Source organism: Oculina patagonica, chromosome 1, assembly GCF_052425735.1.
Source record: "Oculina patagonica isolate OP01 chromosome 1, crgOcupat, whole genome shotgun sequence".
Classification (NCBI taxonomy): Eukaryota; Metazoa; Cnidaria; class Anthozoa; order Scleractinia; family Oculinidae; genus Oculina; species Oculina patagonica.
In genome coordinates, this window is record NC_135758.1 from 41,772,952 (window position 1) to 41,784,433 (window position 11,482).

Sequence of the window (11,482 nt, forward strand, 5' to 3'; positions counted from 1 at the left end):
ACACCACTGCGCTTTCTCAGTTCTACACAAACTTGTAAACAGCGCTATCGATGTTATAATTGCTTTTGTAGTGATTGGCAAACACCAGGTATCTTTGGCCTTTGTCAACAATGGCGTCTACTCCATGACCTCCGAAGGTTTGAAAATCTTGGTAATGAGTGAACTGTGCTCCTGACGCCTTGTACACAACTGAACGAACTGAGTACCCAGCACTATCTCCATGATGATTGGCAATAGCGAGGAACATGTCACCATTCACTTCAAACGGGCACAACTCCATAGCACCACGGGTAGGAATCTCTTGAAATAAAGTAAACTTTGCACCATCCCATTTATAGATAGGCGATTTAGTGTTGTAGTTGCTCCCTGTATAATGGTTGGCAAAAGCGAGAAAGACGTGACCGCTGGTACGGAAGAATTTTGCGCTGCGGGCCCCTTGGGTCTGCATCGTTTGGGACTTCAAGAAATGACCTCCGGACCATTTGTACACGTTTGACCCGATGTTGGATTTCCTCTGAGAGTGGTAAGAGTTTGCGTAGACAAGGTAAGTCTCGTTGGCGATCACGATTGAATCACAAGCCATGGCACCGTCTGTAGGAATATTCTGGTATTTCACGAACCTTCCTTTCTTCCACTTGTAGACAAACGAGTCGATTGACTGAGTACTGCCATCGTGGTATTCTGAAACGGCCAAGTAATGTTCTCCTTTAATGGTGAAAAACCTGAAGCCAGACGCACCATTTGTTGAAATCAGTTGGAACTGTACAAACTGGTCTCCGCTCCATTTGTAGACGACAGAGTTCTGTTTATAGCCGCCATCGTAATGGTTTGCAATGGCCATGTAGTGCACTTTGTCTATTACGAAGTGTTCAATACCATACGCGCCATGGGTAGAGATAGTTTGGTTTTGTACAAACCGCCCGTTTTCCATTTTGTAAACAACAGACTCGGCTTTATATTTTGATTTGTCGCCATAGTAATTGGCGAACACCAGAAACAGATCATCACCAATTGAAAAGGATTTGACGGCAGCTGCTTCTTTTGTGGGAATGTCTTGAAACTTTTCAAAGAAGTAAAGACCTTGCTTGCAGTCTGCGGAGAAATAGCAGACCAGTATTGCATTTTTAATGAGTATAACTTATTACATTATTTCAATATATTAGTTCGTGTTAGTAAATTAACAGAACATTATAAACATTTCAACAGCAATTACACATTCAAATGCAAGAATGATCATTTTCAGCACTTTCTCATTTTGGGGCATGTTTTGTTTGTTTGTTTTTCTTTTAAACTCTTTAGTAGCAGACAGCAACTAAACGACATTGAAAACAGTTTAACATAGCTGCAAATATAATATCAATTTAAGGTTTTTATCTCACCTCGATCACAAGGAGCCGGTTTAGTTTGCTGAAAGGAAATCAATTAATAGCACAGTCAATTGTCGTTAATTAAGTTGTCTTGACTATAACAGTGTTGTTGTTTTTGCTTTTATCTCATCGCAATAAAGTGTGTACCGCCTTAAGGGACGGACCATTATTTTTTTGGAGGGGGGGGGGATGAAAAATATTGAAAAAAAATTGTTTGCAGGGCCTGGAAAGACAAAAAAAAATTGTTTGAAAAAGCGATTTGTATAACAAAAAATAGTAAGAATTTCGAAAAAAAATGTTTGCAGAGGTGCATAAACTAAAAAAAAAGTTTGCAGAGGAAAATTTTTCATCCCCCCTCCAAGAAAATAATGGTCCGTCCCTAAGAGCTCTATCTAGCCCTCCCATCTCTTTTTTAAGCAGCCCTTTTTCTAATACCACCTCCCCCCCAAATCTGGAAGATAAAAATTTTAAACACCACCCCCCCCCCCACCCCACCAACCCTTTTGCCCTCTATTAAGCTATCTCTACACTAGCTATTTATGATTGTATTTAAGAGTTGCACGCCTTACATTTCTTAGTCGTTCCACTTCTTGAGTGAGTTCTTTAAGCTTTGACTTGATCGCTGTTAGTTCCTAACAAAGTAAGTTAAAGGTGTTAAACTTGAGTGAGAAATGCTGTGAGTTTAAGTACCAAATTTGTAAAATCATGAGATGAAATTACCCAGGCAAAATTGCAACTTTTGAATTAAATTCACAGCGCGCGCTAGCTCGCGCAAGATGACGAAATGTTGTTTTTGAGCAGCTTGGTAGGGCGGAATTGAAGTAAGCAAACCCGGAAATGACGTTACGTGTTTTTAAAAAGCATTCGCGTACAAACCCTTAGTTTTTCCATATATGGTTCTTAGCAAAACTGAATATTCAGACGAACTGTGAACGCGCGCTACACGCTTCAACCCCTTAGGAGTTTCTGTTATGATATGAATGACATGAAAATTAAAGACTCGTTACAAACCTTTATATCGCAGATCCCAGGTTCGCCTTTCTTGCCATCTCTACCTTGATCTCCCTTGTCACCCTGCGAGATACAACACACGCTTTGATAAATAGCTCAGCTACTGGCAGTGATATGGAGGGGGAGGGGATAGTCAAGGAAGGGGAGGAGTAAAGCTACGGGGGTGGGGTGAATAACATTTGGGTTAGCGTTCGCCTACTACCAATGTGGCCTGGTTTTGAGATTTGTTTTCTACTGGTTTACATCATAAGGGATAACAGAGGTCAAGAAATGGTCAGGGAAAAATCAAATTCTTGAAGGTCAGGGAACCCGGGGGGGGGGGCACTCAAAAAAGTTCTATATGGGGAGGCTCCGCCCCAAGCTTTTACCCCTTACCCTTTTATATACCATTTTGACAGAAATTGTACCCCTTTCGTATACCTTTTACTGAAAAAAGGTACCCCTTTCATATACCTAAAAGACATAGAATAGACTAAGAACAAGACGTTTTCTTGTCATTTTCTTGCAGCGCTTAATAAATTAAAATAATACAGCCATAAAGTGCGTCTGTTCAAAATATTTTAATTAAAGGCCCTTTTAAAACCCAAATAACGGATTTTCGTACCCTTTCATATACCAAAACTAGTGAAATCCCTACCCTTTTATATACCTGAAGCCTGAAAAAGGTACCCCTTTCGGGCGGAGCCTCCCCGTATAGGCCATTATATGGAGTACCCCCCCCCCCGGGCCAGGAAAACCGTTAGGGAATTTGATTTTTAGTCAGGGAAATTTAATTTTTTTACAGGGAAAAGTCAGGAAAATTTTGAAACTGATGTCTGTGGCAACTATGAACGTAAAGAGCAAATACTGACCTTAACTCCATCCCTTCCATTTAAGCCATCTCTCCCTACAAATAAAAGGTCTGCCATTACCACAGGCCGACAATCCTCTGTGTTTGAGGCCGCGTGACGTAAGTGAACTTTTGTTGGGGGCGGTGACGGCTACCAAGGAATTAACGGCCTCAAAACCCCAAAAAATCCCAAAAGATCACACAAACGGTAAAATGTAAGTAAACTTTATTTATCTGGCTTACAGAAGATCAAAGTTTGCAATCAAAAGATGCAAAATTCAGTATTTTATGGAGCAACTCTCACGATCAGTTGACTAAAGCCGAGGTCAGTCGTTACAAATTACAGTGAACGAGAAATATGAGATCAAATAGCGTGTACCGTGACACTTACGTCACGCGGCCTCAAACACAGAAGATTGTCTGCCTGTGCCATTACTCAACTTTTAAGCCTGGTTTTCACTAGCGACGCAAGCACAAGCGCAAAGATAACGGCTCTTATTTCTCCGTGAAAACGGCTTCGACTCAAGCAAAAGCACAAGCTCATTACATTTTGATGCTTCGGCAAGCACAAGCACAAGGATCAAAATTTGTCTTTTTTGCGTGATTGCGCCTATGCTTCCGCTTGTGCTTGCGTCGCTAGTGAAAACCAGGCTTTATATGCGCTTCCAAAACTTGACTACCGAGTGTTTACGTACGCCCTCCGCAGGAAATTCTAGTAAAAAATGGTTAAGGAAAGAGCGCCCACTAAATAAAAAAAAAAAAAAAAGAAAAAGGGGAGGAAGGGGGGGGGCACTAGCTTCAGATCCATCTCAGGAATTATCCGTGGAGGCTACGAAGTTTTTGCGCTTGTGAGCTGTTCTTTCTGATCCTACATTGGCAAATAAACCTTTGCTAGCCGCATGCCATTTCATTGATCTGATTGAAAACAGTATAAATTCTACGGACGTCAGCAAGAAGTTGGAAAGTACAGAATTTACTTTAAGGTAATTTAAAGTGCTGGACAATTGCTTAGCAATTTCGTTAGCCCTGGAAAAGAAAATCGGGAAGCACACGAGGCAAAGACAAATTCATTGGCTTCCGTGGAAGAGTTGACAGTACCACCTACCTTCCCCCCCCCCCCTCCCTGGCTGACCCTGCCACAAGCCAGGTTCACCTGTTTAAGATGTTTCCTAAAGCCCTTTTAAATCTGACAACCTGAATGGTGTACTTACCGTCACGTCCATCTCTTCCATCGCAACCACATTGATAGCTGGTCGAGGCCTGAGAAAAAACACAAGAGTTGAGATGTACTTTGTGATGTGTTTTAAAAAAGTGATTTTTATCTTCAATATAATACGAAAACTCACGCAACGATTGACGAGCGTTTAGTCGATAATCCCGTCACCATCCAGTTCGTTTGTATAAACGGGCATCTCTCACTGCTAGATTAATGGCGGTATTTATACATAGTCATTTAATAATCCTGGAATTATAAATGTAGACAACCACAAAGCAACCAGCAATGTGACCGGATATCAGCAAATAGATTCACCACTTTAGAAACGACATCAGATCTGGGGCGAGTCCCATCTCGCGGTTGCTTGTGGGACCGTTACCCAAGGACAATAGTTGCTCATCTTTTGTTCTTTTCCCAGTAACAGACCCACAAAACGACTGCAATAGGAGATTTTATGGTTCAATAACCCTTGACGTCAGAATACCGCGCGGATACATGCAAATTTGAATCGGCTTTCGCGTGGATATTACCGGAGTTGCGTGGTCAGTGTCACGTGGGTCGAGAATGGGTCGCGAGTGACAAGGAAGGGAATACTGGATATATCAAATGAAACACTGATGAACAGTGCTCAAAATAAAAATCAAGAAAATCATGTCCATGTTTCCACCTGCCTCTGAAGATGTGCTTATCACTATGTAGCCGTGATCAAGAGGCGATTCCGGCCATAGACTGACCTAGCTTCAGTTTGTCAGGATGAATGCGTTTGTTAAGAATGGACGAGCAAGAACGCTGTTTTGAGAAAGTCAACGTAGCTGGGCTGCACGACATGAAAGGAGGATTTAGAAAGAGAGGCCACTATATATTAAAAAATTGAATAATTTACCTGACTTTGTTGCTTTGAATCCACAAGGACACAAAGTAGGATAAAACACAACAAACGCACCAAGCAAAACATCTTGTCGTGTCTGCCGCAAATCTCGCCTTGCACTATAGTGAATGTGGAACAAATAAACTGCAGGACGTGATGTTATGTGTTGATCCGCAACTTTTAAGCCGTTTTTAGTTTCTAAACAAACATTAAACTACGTGCGGAGTTGTATCACACAAGTATAACGTGCTTGGCTCATTGCCGGGTATGACAATTAGAGGATAGAAAGGTTAAATCTAGGGTGGAAATAATTTATTTGCCAACTTGTGTCTGAATTAACGCCGGGAATCTATATTTAGAGTATCACTAATAGCCTTTCTCGTTCTTAAACCTTTAACTAATAGATTTTCGCTGAAAAGGGCAACTAAATTCTACAGAGGCCTACTTCTGAGTCTTTTACCGGGTGAGGCCTGGAGCCCAGCCGGTTCATAATCTACCCCGGAATCCTTTTTAACCGGTTTATAATCTGGGTCTCATTTTTTAACTGGGTGGGACATGGTGCCCAGCCGTTTTATAATTTACCCCGGATGTATGTAGGTCATTGATGGTCACGAAAAAGAGAGGAGACTGAGTACTTGTTGGGCTCGGAAGCACCCAAGAATGTTGGAGCTTGCCATTGCTGCTGCGCTGTGATTGGTTGGTTTTCAACAGCTGTGATTGGTGCATTTCGATCCTCGCTGTTAAGGTGTGCTGTTGTCTCCTCAGGGGTCCGCTGTCGTTCCGTTCTCCTGGTGTTGTGTTTTTTGATCGTGGGCATCCATGCTTCGGGAATTTAAATTCCACTGTCCCTGTTGACATTATTAGGGTGAAGTCTTATCTGAATTGCCTCTTTGACCCTGCGTGTGTACCTGTGTGGTTTACGATCAATAAACTTTACCTCATTCCAAAGCGGGTAGTGTCCGCTGTTGTGGGTGTGCTCTGAAACGGCGGAGGTCTGGATACGGGCGAGTCGGATGTCCCGGTCGTGTTCTTTGATCCTGTCTTGCATAGGTCTTCCAGTCTCGCCAATGTAAACTTTGCCGCACTCACAGAAAATTCTGTAAACGACGCCATCTTGTTTAGTCGGATCAATGGCGTCTTTCGGCCGCACAAGGTGTGATCTTAATGTAGTTTCCGACTTTCCGTAGCCAGACCTCCGCCGTTTCAAAGCACACACCTTATCGCCTGATGAAGACTAGCAGCGTGCAGTCGAAACGTCGCGATCTACATCACAAGTGACACTACGTCGTGAGACAAACGAAAAATACTTTATTATTATTAAACTAGGATTTTTTGGGGGACAGGAGCGCTTGAACATGTAAGGCTGTTATTTCTCTTTCCTCGTTATCATGTAGTGACATGCTCTTCCCTTGTTATCATGCAGTTTCCAAGAGGATGAAAGTAGTATAGTGGGAACCGGTAAGGCCGGCTTTTTGAGCAGGAATTAGCGAAGGCAGGAATACATTAACATTTATGCCGTTACTGCGATCCAAAAATAATGCGAAGCCTATAAAGTCAGTTGAACCAACCAAGAAAAAAATACAACATGACAAACCTAACAAACTGGTTATAAGATAATTAGATTCCACAGCATTTCATTCATGAGCTTATGACGCCACGTCCGTTAATGTATTCCTGCTCGCGCTAATGAGATTCCCACTCATAGATCCGTCCTATCCCTACTATACTACTGATAACACCCCAAGGTCTGGATCGCTACTTTGGGTTAACGTCAAATTGGACAGGTGCTATGGACATTATTTTCATTATTTAATGCTCATCGCAATTAGTTATCTTAAAGCATTATAGATCGATTTTAGACAACAGCACTTCATGTAACAACATCTATAACAATGTCTAGGTTACAAATAAGTTTCTAGACAACGATACAAGCTCTCAACCTGTTGCTTAGTTATCAAACCCAAACATTCCTCATTAGAAACGGGAAGTTAAATTACATTTGGTTTACTCTCAAATTAAGGCACAACTATGCTTTAGTCTGAGGCCTAAAATTATACTCAATAAAAAACTTGTAAATGCTTTGCAGATACAAGGCTGCACAGTTCAACTGCAATGAATACTCTACACAAACTTGAAATTGGTGTTTGTACCAAATAATGTTTATCCCAATTAGTTATTTCAAAGCTTAGATCGATATAAGATAACACCACTTCATCTACCTACAGCTATAAAAAGGTTCAACGTTAAAAATAAGTTTATAGACAACCATACAAGTTCTCAACCTGTAGCTATTAGTTATACAAGCCCTACATCTGCTACATGCTAACCTGTTAGCACTGATACATTTATTTATCAAAAAATCAACCATTCAAACATTATTCGTTTAAAACAAGAAGTTGAGTTACATTTGGGTTACTTTCAAACATAAGACACGATTATGCTTTGGACTGAGGCCCAAAAAAGTACTGAACGAAATGCATGAGAATCATTAGGACTTAAAAGTCTACATTGTTCAACACCACTGCGCTTTCTCAGTTCTACACAAACTTGTAAACAGAGCTATCGATGTTGTAACTGCCGCTTGTGTGGTAATTAGCAAACAAAAGGTATCTTTGGCCTTTGTACACAATGGCGTCTACTCCGTAACCTCCGAAGGTTTGAAAATCTTGGTAAAGAGTAAACTGTGCTCCTGACGCCTTGTACACAACTGAACGAACTGAGTACCCAGCACTGTTTCCATGATGATTGGCAATAGCGAGGAACATTTCACCATTCACTTCAAAGGGGCGCAACTCCATAGCACCACGGGTAGGAATCTCTTGAAACAAAGTAAACTTTGCACCATCCCATTTATAGATAGGCGATTTAGTGTTGTAGTTGCTCCCAGTATAATAGTTAGCAAAAGCAAGGAAAACGTGACCGTTGACGCGAAAGAATTTTGCGCTGCGGGCCCCTTGGGTCTTGATCGTCTGGGACTTTAAGAAATGACCCCCAGACCATTTGTACACGTTGGAATCGATGTTGTATTTCTTCTGAGAGTGGTAATAGTTTGCATAGACAAGAAGTCTCGTTGGCGATCACGACTGAATCGCAAGCCATGGCACCGACAGTAGAAATGTTCTGGTACTTCTCAAACCTTCCTTCTTCCACTTGTAGACAAACGAGTCGATTGAAGTAGTACTGTTGTCTTTGTATTCTGAAACGGCCAAGTAATGTTCTTCTTCAATGGTGAAAAACTTAAAGCCAGACGCGCCATTTGTTGACATCAACTGGAACGGTACAAACTGGTCTCCAATCCATTTGTAGATGACAGAGCCAGTCTTTTTAAAGCCGCCATCATAGAGGTTTGCAATGGCCATGTAGTGCACTTTGTCTATTACAAAGTGTTCAATAGCAATAGCGCCATGGGTAGAGAGAGTTTGGTTTTGAACAACCGCCCGTTTTCCATTTTGTAAACAACAGACTCGGCTTTATGTTTTGATTTGTCGCCATAGTAATTGGCGAACACCAGAAACAGATCATTAGCAATTGAAAAGGATTTGACGGCGGCCGCTCCTTTTGTGGGAATGTCTTGAAACTTTTCAAAGAAGTGAAGATCTTGCTTTGAGTCTGTGGAGAAATAGCAGAAGCCTCAGTGTTTCAAATGTTATACTGCAAATTATTTTTCAACACTGTTTATTTCATTGACCAAGTTTTTTTTAATATTTTGTTTTTATCCAACCTGTAGTAGCGCACATTAACTGAACGAAACTGAAAGCAGGTTATCATAGCCGCGAATACAATAAAAATTCAAGGTTTGTAACTCGCCTCCTTTAAAAGTGGTAGGTTTAGGTTGCTGAAATGAAATCATATTATAGTACAGATAGTAATTGTTACTTACGTTCTGTTGACTGTTGAGGTTTTGTTGTTGTTGTTGTTACTTTCATACAAGCGCAACCACAAGGGGTTGCTTTAGGTTGCTGAAAAAAAAAAACAGTTAATAGTAGAGTTGTTGTTGTTGTTGTTGATGATGATGTTGTTTTTGTTGTTACTTTTATCCAAAAGGAATAAAGTTTGTGCATAAAAGCTATCGTAAACGTTCTATTATGCCCGTCCCCCTCTCTTTTAAGTCTCCTTTCTTTAATAAGCCCCCGTCCGGAAGTTCACATTTTTATACTCCTTTTTCTATACTCCATTTTGTTTAAACCCCCCCCCCCCTTCCCCTCCCAACCGCGCCCCGTCTCTATTAAGCCATCTCTGTACTATCTATTTATTATATGTTATTTTAGAGTTGGACGTCTTACATTTCTAAGTCGTTCCACTTCTTGAGTGAGCTCTTTAAGCTTTGACTTGACCGCTGTTAGTTCCTAACAAGGAAAGTTACAATTCTGCATTCAGTGCTGATTTTAACTTTCAAGTTATCAGTTATGATCTGAGAATTGTAGACTCTTTACAAACCTTTATATCACATATTCCAGGTTCGCCGTTCTTGCCGTCTCTTCCTTTATTTGCCTTGTCACCCTGCAAGAATTCAAAAAAATACAACCACTTGTCTTTTTTTATTTATCTCTTTTAAATGACTTTTTATATAGATTGTGTATTAAATGTAAATATTTTTAGATGAAATATGATTTAGATTTTAACCTAGCATGATATTTTAGACTGATAACGATTGTTAATTTGAAAATTTTGAAATTATTTTAGCGTGCCCAATTAGCCTAACAGCCTAACACTATGACACTTAAATAAAATAATTCATTCATTCATTCCTTCTTTCGTACGTTCGTTCGTTCGGTCGTTCGCTTCCTTCCTTCCTTCCTTCCTTCCTTCCTTCCTTCCTTCCTTCCTTCCTTCATACGTTCGTTTGTTCGGGCGTTCGTTCGTTCGCTTGTTTGTTCATTCGTTCGTTCGTTCGTTCGTTCGTTTGTTCATTCATCCAAGAGCAGAGACGTAAAAAAGAAGGAAGCGTAGTAGAGAAAGGAGAAAAGTGCAGTTAGACGGAGGGTGGGGTAAGGTACATTTGGATAAGCGCACTTGCTTGTAAATAGGCTTGTGGGAGGGGAGGGTGATGTAAGTTGGGTTAACTTTCCAATCATAGGTAAAAGCGACGCTCTAAGCAACTTAATGCGAAATAAACTGAACTATATAAACACCATTGCGTTGTCGTCACATCCCATGCAATACTTCCTTTTCGAGGGAACGGCCATTTCTAATGAAATTTGTAACAATAGAATGCAAGAGGGTAAAATTATTTCTTTTTAATCAGATTTCCAGAGACATATCTAATCCGGCAAACACACGAGCGACCCAGAGTGTGATTGATCTTTTTGACCCCGTAGATTAATGTATTGCTTTGGTGCATAAAAATACCCGCAAATATTTTCTCAGATAAATTGAACTTTACATCAGTGTAAGAAATTAATACAGTGTACGGTCCGCGCAGATATGTGGCAGTTTGTTATTTTTACAACAAATTGCGCCACCATCGATGTAATAAGCCGTGCATATACAGTTTCTCAGTTTGTCCGAATTAATTCGTTTGTTAATACTCTTAATAGAACAGCGTTACAAGGACACAGTTTTGATAAAGTCAACGTAGCTGTGCTGCACGATATGCACGGAAGTTAAGAAAGAGAGGCTTGCTACTTTACCTGACTTTGTTGGTTTGAATCCACAAGGACGCAAAGTAGGAAAAAACACAGAAAACGCACCAAGCAAAGCATCTTGTCGCGTCTGTCGCAAATCCTCCCTTGATCTGTTAGTATTGAATGCGGCGGGACACGTTAACAGCAGACGTGATGTTATGCACTGATCCGCAATTTTTAAGACCTTCTTACATAGCTTCTAAACAAACATATTAAATTGCCTCGAGTGTTGTATCACACAAATATCACGTGCATGGCTCATAGCCATCATAGTTGGATCATAAAACAAGTCGAAAAATAGTTTATTTATCAAATTCTGTCTGCATTATGGCCACGGATACTAAGTGTTTTTCTCATCCCTAACCTTTTAACCACACGCAGCTTTTTTTCCTAAAAGGGCAACTAAATGCTACAGAGACCTACTTCTGTCTCTTTTGTCAAGCAATTGCAGCCAAACAGTACAAAAATAGTTTATTGTAATTAACACGGAAGCTTAGATTAAGAGAGTTTGGTCTTCTTTTTTTCTTTCTTTTGTGTTTTTTGGCCTTTAGTCGTCTTTGTTCCCTT

At 40.6% G+C, this 11,482-nt stretch overlaps 1 protein-coding gene and 1 pseudogene across 2 annotated transcripts; both read right to left on the bottom strand.

Moving 5' to 3' along the window:
* Positions 1–6: 6 nt before the first annotated feature.
* LOC144631535 (uncharacterized) lies at positions 7–5,420 on the bottom strand. Its single transcript, XM_078489983.1, has 7 exons — positions 5,307–5,420; positions 4,419–4,467; positions 3,230–3,264; positions 2,379–2,441; positions 1,937–1,999; positions 1,380–1,407; positions 7–1,092 (listed from the first exon to the last, which is right to left on the bottom strand). The coding sequence occupies exons 1-7, from the start codon at positions 5,376–5,378 to the stop codon at positions 23–25; spliced, it is 1,380 nt and encodes a 459-aa protein (XP_078346109.1). The 5' UTR covers positions 5,379–5,420; the 3' UTR covers positions 7–22.
* Positions 5,421–7,561: 2,141 nt separating this feature from the next.
* On the bottom strand, positions 7,562–11,093 carry LOC144631578 (uncharacterized; annotated as a pseudogene). The gene is made up of 5 exons (XR_013566770.1): positions 10,922–11,093; positions 9,729–9,791; positions 9,575–9,637; positions 9,172–9,250; positions 7,562–8,900 (listed from the first exon to the last, which is right to left on the bottom strand). The product of XR_013566770.1 is annotated as an uncharacterized LOC144631578 (transcript).
* Between the last annotated feature and the right edge of the window lie 389 nt (positions 11,094–11,482).